The following is a 19,531-nucleotide window of genomic DNA, read 5'->3' as shown; positions in this document are numbered from 1 at the left end:
TTGGCCTTCCTTGGTGTCCTTCCAGCTTACACCAGGCTCACCCTACTTCCAAGCTGAGAAAACCACCCCTCTGAAATGCCTCTAGTTCATCCCAGATGGAAGAGGCCCTTCCCCCTGGAAGCAACATTGCACTTATTCTCTGTGGGTGGCCATTCGTGTACAAGGCCTTGGCTGCATCGTGTGTCTTCACAGTCAGGACTGCTCTAGGAAGCACATTTTGGAGTCTATCCATTCACTCTATTCAAGGGCTCTGCTCAAAACAACTGACTCGAAATCCCAAAAATAGCCCAATGGCTCCTGCAAAGGTGACCCCCAAAATGCCCTTGAAGATGAAAAATTCGAAAGCCATCTTATTCATCTCTACTCATCATCTTCAACAAATAACTCAAGCTAAAATGCCAGCTTTTCTGAATAGTTAAAGCGGCAAACCTGCTCAGATTTGAATTTAACAATTAATTCTTCCAGCAAATACACTGTTTCTTTTCTTTTTACGTTTTAACTCTCACCATTTCTCTCTTACTCACTTATACATTTATAGGAAAAAAAGTACAGGGCAAAAGCATAGGCAGACTTTTAGTTTGCTTTAGAAAAGAAAATATAAAGAAGAGCTTCAAATAATGTCTGGCCAGCGTCTTTGGGACGGCTCAAGAAATGATCTCCAGAGCCTCCTTCTCCCTGGACCACTGCTGTTCCCCAGCTGGCCACAAGGGGAAGGCCCTGCTCCAGGACTGCAGAAGAGAGCCTGAAGCCAGGATAGTAGGCAATTTTCATGACTCACTCAGCTTTATGAGGTTCGTTTTCCTGAAGGAACCTCATCAGATGGTGACACACGCAAGAGGAAAATGCTCGTGAGTCATGCACCACACAGGAATGCATAAAGGTTTAAAGGAGGAAAAGAGAAGAAAGCCTACTGGGTGACTAAAGGAGTCTATGAAGAAAAAGAAAGGATGAGAAGAGGATCATGGCTGTCTACCATTCTCTAGAAGCCACTTTATTTTTAGTGGACTTATGGCAATGGAAGGAAACTCAGTTATGCATGTATTTTTCCATTCCATAAGAGTATCATAGCCCATCTTGTCCAATCTCCTAGTTTTGCAAAAGAGGAAGCTGTGTGACTTCCTCAAGGTCACACAGCGGGCTAGTAGAGTAAAAACCAAGTTTTCTGAGTCCCAGTGAAAATCTCTTAAGGTTCTGACCAAGTTAATTCTCCTCCCTGCCAAATGTATGGTTCCTCAAAAGAAAAAGTCCATCTTCTAGAACTCACAAAGAATACTTTTATTGCTGCTTTCTAGTTTTACTTTCCATAGTAGCAGCATGTGTTCTCAACATATAGCTGCTGGGATTTTTTTCCCCTTTTTTGCCTATAATGTAGAGGACATACTACCACTACTGGGGAGGTAGTAGAATAAAACCAATTCTGATTCCACAAAACAGGAATAAAGTTTGGTAAAATTCTCCCTCTGAGATAACCAGTGTTTAATTGTATTTTCTTCTATAAAGTTGATGTCAAATGCATTCTGAGGACCAGCAATTGGTCACATCTACTTACTGGGAACTGGATCTCTCACAGTATTCCTCCCATACACATTATTATTTGGGCTATTAATAACAATTTTCTGAGAACAGCCACTTTTTCTGACATGACAATCTCTGCTTTTGGCTGCTGCCACGTAAAACTCTAAGCATTACCTGGCTCATTCCTGGGCCACTGCAACAGGCTTCTGGTAGGAATTCCCACCTCTCAAAATAAAGAATGGTAAACTTGGGCAGATCTATCATTGCCACCTAACCCTCTGATGGAAGATGTCCCTAAGCAGTTCAGTACATGCTCTTTTATTGAACCTGAAAAAGGCCTCAAAATCTTTCCAACCCAGCTCTGCAAAGAATCACTGCAACTCAATCAAGGTGGGTTCTCAGAACAAATGGCTGTCCTCTCCCATGGCTGACTGTTCCCAATAGTCAACACACTCCTACCTACTCCTCCACTCCAACCTCACTGCATGCTGCTCTGCGGCTGCTCTGGACATCTTTATAGTGGTAAGGTTGTGGGAGAAACTAGTAATATACATTCTTGATCACATTATAAATCAATACGCTTCTTATGAAAAGGAAATTATAAATCATAACAAGAAGACACACAGACGCAGGAATTCCATTATAAGACTAATTAAAAGAAAGGGAAAAATGAGCACAGAAGAGTTCATTGAAGTATATTTATAAGAAGTGGCCTAAAAATAACTATAGATAATAAACTGTGCCATAAACAGTAATCTTTTAAGCTTGCATTTCACAACCAGAATGTGAAAGAGGCAGAACACAATTTGTCAATAACATGAGTCATGGAAATGATAAATCCAGCACCTGGCCTAGGAGTCAGAGAGAACTGATGTAGCAAGAAGTTTTGCATTTATGTATTTATTTCATTCAGACATCCATTTACTTGTTTAGATTTTAAACTTTGCATACTTCTAAAAAGTCTTAAGTGTCTTACACATTGATAGAATTAAATTCAGAATTTAGGAGGACTGTAGAGGCCAGCCAGATCTGTAGGTAGAGAGAAACAAGATAAGGGGTAAAAGAGTTAGAACATGGAATGGCAAATGGTTTAATCTTCTGACCTCAAAAGTGAGGGAAGCCAAGTGCACCGCAAAGTCTGAACCAGTGGAGTAAAGGTCTTGTCAAGGGCACTGGACACAGCCACCACCCCCATCCCCTTGCACATGATGGCCTTGTATGGGGACAAAACTCTAGGCAGATGCAGAGGAGTGCCTGTTAACTGGGAGCAGAGCCATGCATACCTGGGAATTTGTTCCACTTTGGGGAAGATGGAAGAGAAATCTGGAGGAAAGGTGTGGCTATTGCGGAAGAGAGGAGGAGGTCATGAGGGAGAAAGAATTTCCATTTCCTATACTTGCAGGATGCTGCAAACCCAGGACTTCATCACCAACCACATCCTATGTCAGAAGGCCAGGTCCCAGCCATCCAGGCAGTAAAACCGAGGATCTTTATGACTTTGATTAAAATTAACTTTAAATCCTAGCTTTAAGAGTCACCCTCTCTCTAAATACATATACAAATATATACACACACCCCTCAGAGACCTAGCCTTTTCCCAGGATAACCCAGCAATGCCCAAGGCAGCAGAAAACACCAGCCCAGACCTGACTAATGGTCACACAGTCTAGGCTAAAGACAGCATTTTGACCTAAATTGAGGTCACTGAGCCCTAAGGCAGAGTGACCACCCTGGCTACTTCTGAAACGTTAGAGGGACATCAGAACAGACTTCAGAACTGTCCTCAAGACCTGAAGAAATGATTTATTACTTTTACATCACCTCCAACCAATCAGCTCCCAGCATGACTCAGAACCCCCTAACCTACAGTGTCTTGTAATTTTGCCTCATATAATCTGTAAACTACACTACATTGGGTAGTTCAGGCTTTTGAGCATTAGCTTCCCATTCTCCTGGGTGGCACTATTCATAATAAAATACCCAATCTTTCTCCACTGAAAATCTCCATGTTTAGTGTTTGGGCTCTGCTAATGCTGGGTGGACAAACTCTTTCTGTTCTATAACACCAGTGCTCCTCAATGGCACCACCAGCCCAAAACCTGGGTCCACCCAGAACAGAAAACAAAAAAGAAGTCAACACAAAGGAATATGCCTCTGTCAGGCTCAGGAATCAAATCTGGGAAGTTCTGCAGTATGCATTTAGAGGTTTCAAAGAAATCCCACAGAAATGCAGCACAAATTCCATATGAACTCACCAAGCTTTTTTTTAAAGTTCTAGCCAAGGGGAAGAAGGCACACATCACCCTTTCATTTCTCTGCAGTGGAATTATAACAAAGCAACCATGGAAAATCTCAATCACACACACCCTTTACAAAAGTCAAAGGTCACTGCTTCTGATGAAACTAAATTGACTGACCTGAGGACTCAAGATCAGACACAGAACATCACCCCCAGAGCTTCCACTGTGCTCCCTAGAGATCTCTGATGTGTCACTCTAACTCTGTGTCTATAACTTCCTGCCCACAGGAGGACTGAAACACTTTGTTCCTGGATACCATTCATGGATATACTGAAGTATAGACACGATGGGTCTCTTGGCCCCTGAGCCCCTAAATAAAGTTTTGCTGGTATAAAATAATTCCCATGCATCCCTGGCGCTTTTTACCAGATTCTTTAGCAGTGAAGAGGATTTCAATATTTATAAGTCACAGGAATCACTACCAAAAAAGTGCCATAAAAGCAAAAAAAACATCATTAAACTCAAGTCAATAATATGCTTGTTTTATTACCACACATTCTATCAGATTTCATCTGGTGTGGTGTGACCTTTATCCAAGCAAAGTATATCTAAGCCTTCACACACTATGTTCTAGGAAAAAGTGACCTAACAATGCAGGAAAATCCAATCTAGGCCTCTTACTGTATTTAGGAACCATACCACAAATTATTTGGTAGAAACACAATATAAATAATAAGCTTTTGAGCATTCCCAGAAACAACTCCACAATTCCTCTTGTCACAGTAATTTTGAAATATGTCAATGATGTGTATTATAACAAATATCTTAAATCCATTTACAAAGGGGAACTAACTACATATATGACAAAAATAGAATTGAACCATCTCACTGAAAAATGTGGGATCTGCCCCAAGTCTGAGAGTCATTAAGATTTTGTCTTCTTTACCTCATGGGAAAAAACATAGCTTATATGCTAATTTTAAGCATATAAGTAGCATTAATGAATTTAAGCATTTACATTAATGCCACATGGGCATTAGTGAACATAGCTTAGAAATTCCACAACCCTCTAGTCTAAATGTATTATAAAATAATCTGGAGACTTCTGGTCAAGATAGAGGTAGACAGGCTTCACCTCCTCAAACAACCGTAGGAAGAATTACAAACAGATCTCAAAACCAGTTTAATACCCAGAACCATCAGAAAGTTGAGCTGTATGGAAGTCTGATAACCAAGGATTTAAAGAAACTACATTCATCCAGAAGGGTGGTAGGGGTAGGGTTTTGGAGACAGGTGGAGAGGTGGGGGCAGCATGGAAAGGTGGCAGCAGCAGCAGCAGAATGAGAGGAGGGATACCCTTGGGAGCAAGAGATCCAAGCCCCAAAGCCAGACTGCATAGCCCGGGGTTCCAGTACTGGGAAGATAGATACCTGTTACCTCCCAATTTCTAATTGGCTGTAAAAAACCAGCAGAGGTTGGGATGGCAGAAGAAGCTACCAGATATTCACCACTTAAGGGCCAGCACAATTTTAGAATGTACACAAACCCACACACTCTGGGATTCAACACCAGAACAGCAGCTGGAAGGGCACCAGTCACACACAGGAAGGGGTGAAGTGACTGGAAATGGGGTGAGTGCCAGGCAAACTGCCAGAAGCTAGGCAGTGGCATTGCCCCCCTCAGAACCCTTCCCACACAGCCACAAAGTGGTGAAGTGAGTTGCCCTGCCCTGGCAATTACGTAAGGCTCTGTTCCACACAATTTACAGGTGCCTTTTCTACATAGGCCATGCTACTAAGACAGGTGGTCAAAATAGCTCTACCTAATACACAGAAACAAGCACAGGGAGGCTGCTAAATTGAGGAAACAAAGAAAAATGGCCCAAATGAAAGAATGGCACAAAACCCCAGGAAAAGAACTAAGTGATAGCCAGAGATAGAACAGAGATAGCCAACCTATCAGATGCAGAGTTCAAAGCACTGGTTATCAGATGCTCAGAGAACTCCTTGAGTATGGCAAAACTTTAAAAAAGAAATAAAGGTCACACTAAGTGAAATAAAGAATAAGCCACAGGACACCAACAGAGAAAGGAAGGAAGCTGGGATTCAAACCAATGATTTGGAACACAAGGAAGACATAAACATTCAGCCAGAACAAAAGAAGAAAACAAGAACTCAAAAAAACAAGCATAAGCTGAGGAACCTCTGAGACATTTCCAAATGTGCCAACATCCAAATCATAGAGATGCCAAAAGGAGAAGAGCATGAAATTCAAACCGTATTTGAAAAAATAAGGAAAGAAACTTCATAAATTTGGTGAAGGAAATAAACATACAAGTTCAGGAAGCAGAGAGTCCCAAACAAGTTGGACCAGAAGAGAACCACACCAAGACACATCATAACATCATAATTAAAATGCCAAAGGTTAAAGATAAAGACAAAATCTTAAAAGCAGTAAGAGAAAACAAGAAAGTTACCTACAAAGGAGTGCCCATAAGACTATCAATGAATTTCTCAAAAGAAACTCTGCAGGCTAGAAGGGACTGGTAAGAAGTATTCCAAGTGATGAAAAGCAAGGACCTACAACCTAGATTACTCTATCCAGCAAAGCTATCATTTACAATAGAAGGACAGATAAAGTGTTTCCCAGGGAGGTAAAGCTAAAGGAGTTCATCATCACCAAGCCATTATTACAGGAAATGTTAAAGGGAATTATTTAAGAAAAAGAAGACCAAAACCATGATCATTAAAATGGCAATACATTCACAACTATCAACAACTGAATCTAAACAATAAAAACAAACTAAGCAAATAACCAGAACAGGAACAGAATCATAGATATGGAGATCATTTGGAGCATTTTCAGCTGGGAGGGGGAAGGGAAAGAATGGGGAAATGGTACAGGGATTAAGAAGCATAATTGGTAGGAACAAAATAGGGGGAAAATAAGAATAGCAGAGGAAAAGAGAAGCCAAAGAACTTACACATGTGACCTATGGACATGAACTAAAAGGGCGATTGCTGGAGAAAAAGGGGGATACCAGGCAGAGAAGGACAAAGGGGGATAAAAACGGGGCAACTGTAATAGCATAATCAATAAAATATACTTTTAAAAACTGGGCACAAATTTAAAAAAGTAATCTGAAGTCCACATACAGAGGACTAAGGTTCAAAAATGATCAGGAGAGATAGAGGGGCAGAAATCCTACTAGAGAATATAAAGAAAGAAGCAGAAATGAGAGCATGAAAGTGCCAGAAAGAGATGATTAGATGCTTCAAAAGGAAACATAGATACATATCTCACTTTATTCACTCAATTCTCACCATAGCCCTTTGTAAAAGGGAACTATGGTCTTAATGTGTATGTGAATTGCCTGCAGTCCTATAAACTAGTAAAAGCATAATGAAGGTTCAGACTTCCCTTTCCCCATACCCAGCACTCTGTTCACTCACCAAAACCTCTCCAGAGAACAGGCATCCACCTGCACATTAGTTTATTTATTCAGTGTCTGTACAGTCAGCAATGTGAAAGGACAAGCGATGAGAAGATAAAGTCTTGATTCCTGCAGTCAGGACACTCACACATCAGAATTTAGCTTTAGAGGAATCAGGCAGGAGGTTAGAGTGATGGAGACTGAGGTCATTGAACAGGTAATCATCAATACATGAACTGGATGGCTGATGGTTGTGTTCCAAAAGTGCATTGTTGGCTAATCATTTGAAATTTGGATATGCATTTTTCCTTTGAAATAACACTGTGAATAAATAATGATGACTTCCCAAACTTAGACTAAGCTGTACTCTACAAGGAAGAATTCAACACCCATGTATAGTGTTGCTTCCGTAGGAAATTTACTCTCATTTCAAACTGGGAATTCCAGGCAGTAGGAATCAGACTCCTAGGCCTTTAGTACAAGCAGAATGTCCCTGAATAGTAAGACCCTGGGGCAGCAAATTGTCTTGTGGATTTGGACTCCAGTAATATTATCAATAGTATAAACTTTTCAGAGGAGCAAGAGTGAGCAAAATAGTAATGAGCAGTGACAAAAGCTGCCGTTTACTGAGCACATAAAAAGTTCCAGCCACCCAGCTAGGCATTTTATACAGAAAAGCATCAGCTATTACTCTTCGGGGACTGTGTCTGCTCCATTATATCTCTTCTACCCTTCTGGACTCCAATTATCCCTACATTAATCTTTCTCACCTTATCATACATATATCTTTTATATTCTTTTTTCATCTTTCATCTTTTTGTCAGAGTTTCGGTTTGGAAATTTTCTTCTGAACTATTTTCTAGGTTTTTTTCTACAATTGTATCTAATGTGAGAGTAATCTCATTTGTTGATTTCCTAATACCAGTTATTATATTTCTCCTATTGTAAAATTTTCATTTTATAGTTTTCAATTGCTTGCCAAATTTTGACATCATGACTTATAGTTCCTCAAACATATTAAACATACATATTTTAAAGCCCATGTCTGATAATTCCATTTTCTAGAGCCTCTGTGGGTCTGTTTCTACTGTCCGTGAAGAGGTTTTCAGTCATATTGGCTTGTCTCCTAATATACTTGGTTGTGTCTAATTAAGTCTTAGCAGCATCATTTTGGAGGAGGAAACCTGAACAATTTGTCTAAGGACATGGGTGTCAAAGCTAAGACTCCACTCAAGATCTTCTCTGACTCTTAGATGAATGTTTAAAAAGAAGAAATGGCCTTGCTTCTAGGGCATCATCCATCCCCCCCCCCCAAAAAAAATTATGCAAGTAAGAAAACAATTACAATATTAAAAAATACCATTGCCTTCTACTATTGTAAAATTATTCCACATTTGGCAGATCTGGTAGATTACAAAGTTCAGCATTATTTCAGCCATGGAGCACTCTGGCCCCAATGGTGGGGTGGCTTCTTGGCCGTGCTGATGTCAAAGAAATGTCCTAGGAGCTAAAGTCACTGACGTATCTATCAGGAATAAGAAAAGATGAGTGCCAGAGGCTCCATCCCTTTCGTCTCCACAGCTCTTAAAGAAATCCTTATGGTCACCATCTCTCCTCCTGCTTTAATTCTCAGATAAGTTAAAAAAGAAAAAGAAGAAGGAAAATATTTCTTAAATGAAGAAAAGGAAGATTCATAACTCATTCACTTCCATTATTCTTCTAATAGCTCTCTGCATTTTCAGAGAGCAGTTTGTCCCAATGTGCAAACTCTGTGCAGCTAAGCAGACAATTCAGTTTATGTAATGAGTCCAAGGAGGTGTGACTTACTGTTTTAAAAAAAAATTAACATCGTTTTTTACTTAAATCATATTTCCTACCAAAGGAACTAACTGTGCTTATGCCACCTTTCTTTCCTCACAAGTATTGCATGTGTGGGCTCTTGGATGGGTAAGAAGGGTCACTAGACAAATGACAGAGACACAGGCTCCCCTTGTCCTAGAGAGAAAACCCACTGACTCCATGAGTTACATGACCAACATAGGCACCAAGCACCAAATGCTGGATTCATTATGTTCTGTACTTTTTTAAATAAAACCCTCAATAATCACTGTTCCTAAGTTGCAGATTTGGCAAGGATAAATAATTATCATAATTGCAGTAGGCAGTTTCTAAAATGGTTCTCGATGATCGCCTGTATGTGGCCTGGACCAAACAACTTGCTCCTAAAAAACAGAATATGGTAAAAGTGATAAGTGTCACTCCCAAGGTTAGGTCATAAAATACTGTGAATGCCCTTTTCCCCACACTTCCGCTTGCCCCCTCTCACTGGCTTGCTCTAATGAAGCAAGCAGCCATGCATGGGGAACCAGGAGGCAAGGAACTAAGAGAGGCTCCAGCCAATAGCCAGCAAGCCTCAGTGCACATCTACAACAGGCTTCCAGCCACTGCTTCCTGCCAGCAACCACCAAGGGAATTGCAAGCATACCCTACCCCAGTTCCATTAATGGGTGATAGTGGCCCCAGCTGACACCTGATTGTTGACTTGTAAGAGATCCTAAGCTGGAGGACCCATAAAGCTATGCCCATAAACCATGAGATAAGTTCATTTTGTTTTAAGCTGTTATAAATTATATACACAATTTATTTATTTATTTGAGACATAATTGACATACAATAAGTATAAAATTATATTAGTTTCAGGTGTACAGCATAATAATTCTAAGCCAGTAAATTTTGGGGCAACTTGTTACACAACAACAAATAAGTATTACAGATGTAATGGATAATATTTATTGTAAAGCACTGACTATGAACCAATTTTATTTCATCAATACAACAACCCTAGTAAAGTAAGGTTATCCCCATTTTGCAGAATGGGAAATTAAGGCTGAGGGCAGGTCAGCAGTGTGGGAGGTTGGCCTTCAAATAGGGCAGAGTTGTAGATGACTCACAAGGCTCTGCCTTGAGTGCAGCGATTCTAAATATTCCTACAGAAGTTCACTCTCAGGTCCATGAGAAAGGAAAGATAATACATTGCTTTAACTGAAAAAAGAAAAAAAACTATTTAGAGTGATTTAAGCACTGAGGATAAACCTAAAGGCAGTGAATGAGCTTGCCGAAAGAGATACAACATAAAGCAGTAATTCAGTCTTAAGGGTAAACCGTTAGAGAAAATATCACAGCATCCAGGAACAGAAAACAAAGAACTGGAGACTTCAGAATTTGCTATTAAGATCTCATCATAGACATTTCAGAGTTGCTCTGAGTAACTATTCACACAGCTCCCCGTGAAGTGCTGTGCTATTTTACTGAGTGCCTTTTCATCTCATTGGAAACATTCATCTTCATTTGGTATCATTTACACACACTGTGAGGAAACAGGGAACCCAGCTGAAGGAATGGGCTGTTTTGGTTCTTCCTACCTCTCCTCCTCCCCTAACACACCAGGTGTGAGCCTTAGGAACCAGGACAGGACATTTCACAGGGAATGTGGGAATGTTCTCCCATTGAGCAGTTGGACCATGGCCAGGATGGTAATGCCTGAACCTGGAAACATGGAGAACATATTGGGGAGCTTGGTTCCTCATCTCTTGGCTTTAGATAATCATATTAACACACCTCAAAAGATTACTTTAAAGAACAACTCATTAAATTGACCCTAAATCTCAGTGGAAAAAAAGTGGAATAGCAAAGTCTTAGAAGAAAGACAAGGCCAACAACAACCCAACAATTTACTTGCCCTCATACTACTGTGAATATGTGTATTGAGACCACCACAGGCTAATGCTCCCCTTCTCACCATTATCTTCTCCTCCAGCCAGGGGGCTTCCAAGCAGATACAATCCTGATAAGTGACACATCAACACATCAACACATCAGAGCCACAGCACCCAAAGACCACGAAGCATTTGTCCCTTATTAGAAACCAATGCCACTGCTGTTATTTCTATACCACCATAAACAGTGTGAACCAAAAAAGGGCTATGTAAACAAACTTAACAAGCTCAGTGATCAAAAGTAACAGGATGATCCAATCATAAATTCCTAACTGAGCAAGTTGTGGTGGGTAATTCCACCCTAGTAAAAGTTTCATCTTTGCCTTAAGAGAACCCCTCCATTGTTCTTGTGATCTAAAACAGCATACCTTTGAAATGCCAGAGTGATCTTTTTCAGACCCCTCAGATATAGAGCCACCCTCACAGGAGCACGCACACCATATGCCTCCTTGTTACCTTGTTTGCCCCCATACCATCTCTATTGACTGTAAATGTTAAACGTTAGCTATCCTGCACCACCCATGTAAAAAAAGTCCATTTTTCTTTTTATGCTATCCTAGAGATTTCTCCTCTTTGCTTTCTCCCTCCTCCTTAATCTACCACCAGTGGCTTTCATGTATCTTTTTCACATTTTCTCCTTTGATTTAAGTTATAAAACAAACTGCAACTTATATTCTCCAAGGCATTTTCTCAGTCCATTGAGATCTTGCTTCCAGGTATGTCCTCAGTTTGGATCTAATAAACTCTTTAAATTTTTTTCTGTAGGTTTGGATCTCCTTGCATGGACAACAGGCAAAAGCACTTTCCATTCAAGTGTGAGGCAAGAGCACTGGGACTAAAACAAGGCAGCAACATCTCACTCCCACCTCTCCTCTGTCTCTACCAGACATCTGATCTCACACAACCATACTGCTCTTTAGTTCTGTTGCCACATCTCTAGGATGAGGCTCAGAAACATATCATAGACATCAGACATCGAATATCCCCCTAAACTATATGTAAACCTTTGATAGGCAAGTTTTTCTGGTGAGAAGGTCCTTCATCAGAGTCTCAGTGTCATCTATGACCTAAATATTTTTAATGACTTCTGAAAACACAGATGCTTCTGAGGCCCTTCCATTCTAAGAAGCTGAGGGGACATATTTCATGTGTCCTTCCTGATCTCTGCATGCCTATGAACACTGGGAAAGACAAAGCTACCACTGCTTATCCATCTCAAATCTGCATACTGCCTGATCTCTAAGATTATAAGCTCTGCTTCATCTTCCACTGCCCTACTTCATGTCCCCACCCACCAGGGCCATCTGGCGAATTCTGAAGATGTTGTAAGTTACACTGTCTTGAGGTTCTGCCCTCCATGCTGCACTCTCAGAGCAGAGGTACCAGCAGTGGTGGTCACTGGTCATCCTTCCAGGGAGAGAGGCAAGGGAATAAATGAACCATCGACATACACACAGGTACACACAGCATAGCTTAGAATTTGGAATCAGAACAGCCAGACCACTTATCACTTGTCTGACATCAGAAAGGGAAGAAAATTACTTTTTGGTAAGTCCCAGCAGAATCATATGTCCCTCCCACCACAGTACTCCTAGCCCAGTGAAGAACAGACAAGTAAACTGGAGGGTACCATATACCATGATGAGTGATATAATGGGGAAATAAAGGGACATCTAATCCATATTTGAGAGATCAGGGGAAGTTTCATGGAGTTAGGGGAATTAAATCTAAAACTGGAAGTACGAATTAGCCAGGCAAGGTGAAGAGAAGGATTAGAGAATGGAGGAAAACAAGAAAGCAGTGAGAATTCCAGCAACGTGACAAGCAGAGGCCATGGAGAGAGGAGAAAAGCAAAGAGGCCTCCCATGAACATGTGGATTGAGAGGACTGGGACTGGCAGATGCCCCTTCTGCTCCTTCCACTGATACCACTCTGACTGGAAGGAATTATCTTTAAAGAGGCTCCCTAACTCAAGGCTTTATCTCCCCACTTCTGACATTCCTACATATGTCCCTGCAGGGAATCTGAAGCACATGTATACACATATGCACCTGCACCACACACAGGCACATTTGCATATGTGCACACACAAGCACAGACACACCCTCCGCAGACATCACTCCACTGGCCCACTGTTCACTGTCCTGGATTATTTTCTTGTCCATCTGGCTAAAGCAGGGATGATATTTCCCAGGAGCCCTTTTCTCTGTAGAGTCCTGAGTTACAGTTGGCCAAAAGAGAAATCTGAGGGAAGTCAAGACCAGTCATTACTCTCAAGGTCTTCAGCACACAGGTAGGATAAGCTCCCAGCAGTACCCACTTGCATGTCTGCCTCTTCTCCTGACAGCAGCCACAGGCCTCCCTCTAGATGTAGTTAGAGGCAATGGCTGTGCAGAAGCAGTGGCTGCCCACAGACATGGGTCCCAGCCCCTCTATAGGCCACTCACTGCTGGTCATGTTGGCTTCTCAGAGCTTCCAGGAAAGGCCCCATTGGATCACCATGCTGGTGCTTTTTTGATTAGAGACATTTCCTCTGATCTTTGAGTTCCTTCTAGTCCTTCTCTGCCCCAGCCACCCATACTGAAATCAAGTACAATTACTGTAACAAATCCCTTTCACATCACTCAGTAGTTCTGCTTCCCTGACTAAATTTTATATAATATTTCCCACCAGGGAAAAGCAACCTGGAAACAAAAAAGGAGGAGCATGCAAATGAATGTGCCAGAGAAAGAGGTAAGCCAGGCAGTACAATGTCAGGATGGTTTAACTGTGAGCACAAGACTGGCAATCAATCAGAACAGCCCAGAACACCCACCATCAAGGCCAAAGACATTTCTCAATTATTCTGTTAGTGAGTTTGGACTTTGTCCTGAGAGCTGTGCCAACCAAGGAAATCCTCCCAGTTATGAAACTGTAAGAGGACTTGAGGGAAATCAAAAGAGGAAACAGAGCCAGTTAGAAGGCTGCTCTTCCATTCATTATATGCTTATTGAGCACCAACCATGTGCCAAGCATTCTCATACATGATAGCCACCAATGTCTATCATGTTGGCACTGAGACACCAATAAGACCTGAGCTTACACTTCTTGACCAATTCCATAGGACAGACTGAAGGAACAGTTCATATACCCCAACTAAATTTGAAGAGTTAGTATCCTCAGAGCACTCACTAATACGAATTAATACTCAGAGCTTTACAGACTGCCAAGCCGAGATCTTGTGTATGTAGTTAACTCTCATGATCCCTTAATTAAAATACTAGATGATAGTGATATAATTTAATCAGATGAGACATACGCACACTTGGGGGTCATATAGAGAAGAGCAAGAAGTTAGTACATGCAGTCACATTATTTATAAGCTGGGGATATTACAGTCTGTTCACAACTTATCAATCTTCCTTACTATATTACTGTTCTGGTTAGATAATAGTTTTTTACCCATGATTATTAGAAATCATCTTATAATTATTAAAGTAAAAGATATCAAGGCCTAGTCTTGATATCACACTAGTATCAGAAAAGAGACTTGCAAGAAAAGGAGGGAATATATCAAAGGAAGGAGCATTGCACCACAGAATGGGAGAAAAACCATCCCACTGCTATCATGTGGGCCTGCCTTCCTAGTGTTTTAGAGTTCCTACAGTCATCCAGAACTTCTGCAAGTAATGAAAAGACTTTGCAAAATAAAAATAAAAGTCATCAATGAATTTCCAACTCCAGGAAAATTACTACCATCCTCCTTTTCAATCTATGCTCTTTGGAAATAAATGCTAAGGTCTAAGATGGCGGCTTTACTATAGGCAGCGTTTTTCTCGGCTTCTGTGAAGAGGAGAGAAACTCGCGGATCGGTGGAGAAACAGAGCAAGTGGACTTGGTTACCGAATCACTTTTGAAAGCAGGACATCAAAAATTATTGCAATCACTGGAAAACCAGACGGTAAGAAGTCTACTACAGGACGGAGGGGGCCTAGGGATCAGCGCGGGGTCTAGGGGTGGGCAGACCCCAGGCCTACTCGGGGTGCTCCGGGGTCTGCCCCAGGGCGCCCGGGAGAGAGAAGTCACTGCTCCCTGCCCGGAATACTGGGGGTGAGCAACTCCAGGGGAGAACGTTGCTAAAAGGAACAGATTGGACAGTGGACTGGGAAAAAAGAGCCCAGGGACGGTGAACACCCGCCCAGAGGCCTGGGAGGAGTGAGGGACAGTAGCCGACAGGACCTGGGGCAGCCTGAAAGGGCGCCTGTAACCCTAGCCCGGTGGAAGTGCAAATTGGTGGAGAGCACAGAGCCGGGCCGCGCTCCGGGCTGCTCTCCGCTCCACTCTCGCCCCATAGGGAGGCTGCGAGGTGCGTTTCTAACAGTGGTGGTTCAGAGATTTCCAGCCAGCCCGACCGGGGAGCAGGGAAAGGCGCCCACACCCGGACGCAGTGCGGTTCAGCGGGGAACACGGAGATGGAAACGGCTTGGCGAGTGCGCCGACAGGATGACTGACTCTCGTGCGCTTTGATGCCGGAAGGGACACAGCGAGGCACTTAGGGCGAGGCGCTTAGGGCGATCCTAGACCCCAATTTCAAAAGTTTGGGGGAGGGGAGCGCCCTTTTACGATCCCCAGGGAGGGCGCAGTGAATCCAAAAACGTTGCGGGTGCCTCCTGGGATCATAGAGCTGGAAACCTGCAGGACCTCGGAGTCTGAAGAACATGGGAGTGAGATCCAGAGAGCCGGTGTGTGCAGCAGCGCCCAGGCTTCCTGACAAACCAGCTGAGGTCTGGCTGGGAGAGAGAGACGGATTTCAAAGGTCCTTCAGCCAGTTGAAGCCAGCAAGATCAGAAAAACTGGTCTGGCCAGTTAGAAACCAACAAGAGGTTTTTTTGTTTTTGTTTTTGTTTGTTTCTTTGTTGTTGTTGTTTTGTGTTTTTTTTGGCTTTGTTAGGTTTCTCTGGCTGGTGTTGGTTGATTGATTTTATCTTGTGTTTTACGTGACATTTTATTTTTCAATTTCTATTACTTTTATCTTGCAATCCCTTATGTTTCTCCTCCATCCATTCTAATATTATTCTTTCCACTCCAAATTTATCTCTCCTGCACTCCATCTCCTGCTTTTCTTTCCTTTTTTTTTAATCTGGCAAGTTACTATAAATTTGTATTATCCTTTTCTCACTCTTCCAACATTTTTTATTTTAATAATATTTTGGTATTCTTTTTCTTTCTATATAATCTTCCTTGCTTGGCTGGTTATACTGTCATTTGATAGGTTCCCCCTGGTATCTCAGTCACATGGTGTTGAGAAGTTACTATCCTTCATCTGTGTTCCTTTAATACACCTCTCAAGGTTCTATACTCTTTATTCTTGTTATCTAGACCTCATCGATTCTGCCACAAGACTGTCACTTTGCTATTACTACTAGTAAGACCTAGTCTATACAATTGTAATTGCTTCTCAATACCCCTACCTGATCTCAGCCCACTTTGCAATTTTCTGAACTATACTATTGTGGGGGTTGTCTCTATTCTTTTACTCACGACTCATATATACTAATCTTTAGTCCAGTCCTACCGTAGAATCTGACCTCCCACAGCCTCACAGCTTTCTAGATCCAACTAACAATCCTCTCATCCCCAGTAAGAGTCTTACCTTCTTTCCATCCTTTCTAAAACGTGGATAGTGGGGTGGAGGAACACGGTTAACACTATAAGGAGCCATAGGATAACCCATCTCTTCTCTACTGGCTGCTAAAGTAAATATCATAGTATACTGTCTTGCTGTTTTAAACCATTTTGCCTTACTCCTCCAACTGATCACAAAAAAGAATAGGGGGAAGCTGTGAGCACCAGGATACATGAAGGAGATTGCACCACTGAATCTCACAAATATTCTACCACAGAAGTTCACACCAAAATTAAAGGGAATTAGAACAGATCAAATTAACAAACAAGAAGAAAAAAGAAGAAACCCACGAACAATGAGGAAGCAAAGAAACAACCCCCAATTGAAGCGAAAGGAGGAAGCCTCAGGAAAAATGCTAAATGAAATAGAAGCAACTCAACTATCAGATAGTGAGTTCAAAACAATGATTACCAGGAAGTTCAATGAACTCACAATGAGCTTTCAGAAATTAGAGGGAAACTACATCAATCTCACTGAAAACTATATAAACATGAAAAAGGAAATAGAAACTCTCAACAAAGGTCAAGAGGAAATGAAGAATACAATTTCTGAATTGAAGAACACAGTAGAAGGAGTGAAAAGCAGGCTTGATGAAGCAGAAGATCAGATTAGCGAGCTGGAGGACAAAGTAGAAAACAGCATCCAGAAAGAGCAAGAAAAGGAAAAGAGGCTCAGAAAGATTGAAGAGGGATTAAGAGAAATGCAAGATAATATGAAACGTAATAATATCCGTATAATAGGGATACCAGAAGGAGAAGAAGAAAAACAAGGGATCGAAAACCTAGTTGAACAAGTAATGAAGGAGAACTTCCCTAATTTGATGAGAGAAAAAGTCACACAAATCCAGGAAACACAGAGAGTCCCAATCAAGAGGAACCCAAAGAGACCCACCCCAAGGCACATCATAATTAAAATGACAAAATTTCAAGACAAAGAGAGAATCCTAAAGGCAGCAAGGGAGAAAAAGGAAGTAACATACAAGGGAGCCCCAATAAGGCTAACAGCTGACTTCTCAATGGAAACACTTCAAGCCAGAAGAGAATGGCAAGAAATACTCCAGGTAATGAGAACCAGAGGGCTGCAACCAAGGCTTCTATATCCAGCAAGGCTCTCGATCAAGATAGAAGGCCAAATAAGAAGCTTCCCAGACAAAAGAAGTCTAAAAGAAGACACCTTGACCAAACCAGCTCTGCAAGAGATTCTAAAAGGACGGCTTTAAGGAAGGGAGGGAAGAGAGAGAGAGAGAGAGAGAGGAACACACGTACATAAAAGACAGTGAATAAGTACCTATGAATAATAACCTTAAACGTAAATGGATTAAATGCGCCAATCAAAAGACATAGAATAGCTGATTGGATAAGAAAAAATGACCCACATATCTGCTGTCTACAAGAGACCCACCTAAGGATAAAAGACCTACACAGGCTGAAAGTGAAGGGCTGGAAACAAATCTTCCAAGCAAATGGACAGGAAAAAAAAGCGAGGCTAGCAATACTCATATCAGACAAAATAGATTTCCAAAAAAAGTCCATAAAGAGAGACCCAGAAGGTCACTTCATTATACTCAAGGGAAGAATACATCAAGAAGACATAAATATTGTAAATATATATGCACCCAACATAGGAGCACCCAAATACATAAAGAAAATCTTAGAGGACTTCAAGAAAGAAATGGACAGCAACACAATTATAGTGGGAGATTTTAACACCCCACTATCAAAAATGGACAGATCTTCTAAACAAAATATCAACAAAGATATTGTGGCATTGAACAATACCCTTGATGAAATGGACTTTACTGATATATACAGAGCCCTCCATCCAAAAGAAGCTAAATATACATTCTTTTCAAATGTACACGGAACATTCTCAAAGATAGACCACATGATAGGTCACAAAACAAGCCTCAAGAATTTCAAGAAAATTGAAATCATACCAAGCATTTTCTCAGACCACAAGGGACTAAAGCTAGAAACCAATCCCAAGGAAAAAAACCAAAAACACTCAAAATCATGGAGATTAAATAGCATGCTATTAAACAATGAATGGGTCAAGAATGATATTAGGGAAGAAATCAAAAGGTTTCTGGAAACAAATGAAAACGAACTCACAACAACCCAAAACTTATGGGACACAGCCAAGGCAGTCCTGAGAGGGAAGTTCATAGCGATACAGGCCCACCTAAAAAGGTTAGAAACATTCCAAACAAACAACCTAACCCTGCGTCTACAAGAACTCGAGGAACAACAACAAAGACAGCCCAGAGCAAGCAGAAGGAAGGAAATAACCAAGATCAGAGCAGAATTAAATGACATAGAGACTAAAAGCACAATTCTAAGGATCAGTGAATCCAAGAGATTCTTTGAAAAGATAAACAAAATTGACAAGCCTTTAAGCAGACTCATCAAGAAAAAAAAAGAGAAGACCCAAATAAACACAATCAGAAATGAAACAGGAGGGATTACAACAGATACCACAGAAATACAAAGCATTGTAAGAAATTACTACAAAGAACTGTATGCCAAGAAATTTGAAAACCTAGGTGAAATGGACAACTTTCTAGAAAAATATAATCTTCCAAAACTCAATGAAAAAGAAGCAGAAAGCCTGAACAGACCAATAACAACAAAAGAAATTGAAGCAGTAATCAAAAAACTCCCAACACACAAAAGCCCGGGACCAGATGGTTCCACAGGAGAATTCTACAAAGCATTTAAGGAAGAGCTAACCCCTATTCTTCACAGACTATTCCAAAAAATCCAAAAAGATGGGAGTCTCCCAAACTCTTTTTATGAGGCCAATATCATCCTAATTCCAAAACCAGATAAAGACACAACAAAGAAAGAAAACTTCAGGCCAATATCACTGATGAACATTGACGCTAAAATCCTCAACAAGATAC

At 41.2% G+C, this 19,531-nt stretch overlaps 1 protein-coding gene across 2 annotated transcripts in view; it reads right to left on the bottom strand.

Annotated features, from left to right (window-relative positions):
- The window catches only part of RAB31 (RAB31, member RAS oncogene family), a 169,884-nt gene that overhangs the window by 83,384 nt on the left and 66,969 nt on the right, over nt 1-19,531 (bottom strand). The window contains exon 1 of one of the 2 annotated variants that reach the window (XM_036009324.1): nt 10,611-10,790. The exons of the other annotated variant lie outside the window; for it this stretch is intronic. Within the exon in view, the coding sequence (XP_035865217.1) occupies nt 10,611-10,775 (165 nt within the window). The 5' untranslated portion in view covers nt 10,776-10,790. Of the gene's footprint in view, nt 1-10,610; nt 10,791-19,531 lie in introns of those variants that run through there. 2 annotated transcript variants of the gene reach the window in all.

The sequence above is a fragment of the Phyllostomus discolor genome, chromosome 9 (assembly GCF_004126475.2).
Source record: "Phyllostomus discolor isolate MPI-MPIP mPhyDis1 chromosome 9, mPhyDis1.pri.v3, whole genome shotgun sequence".
Classification (NCBI taxonomy): Eukaryota; Metazoa; Chordata; class Mammalia; order Chiroptera; family Phyllostomidae; genus Phyllostomus; species Phyllostomus discolor.
The sequence above is the reverse complement of the archived record's forward strand: the minus strand, read 5'-3'. Positions and strand labels throughout refer to the sequence as shown.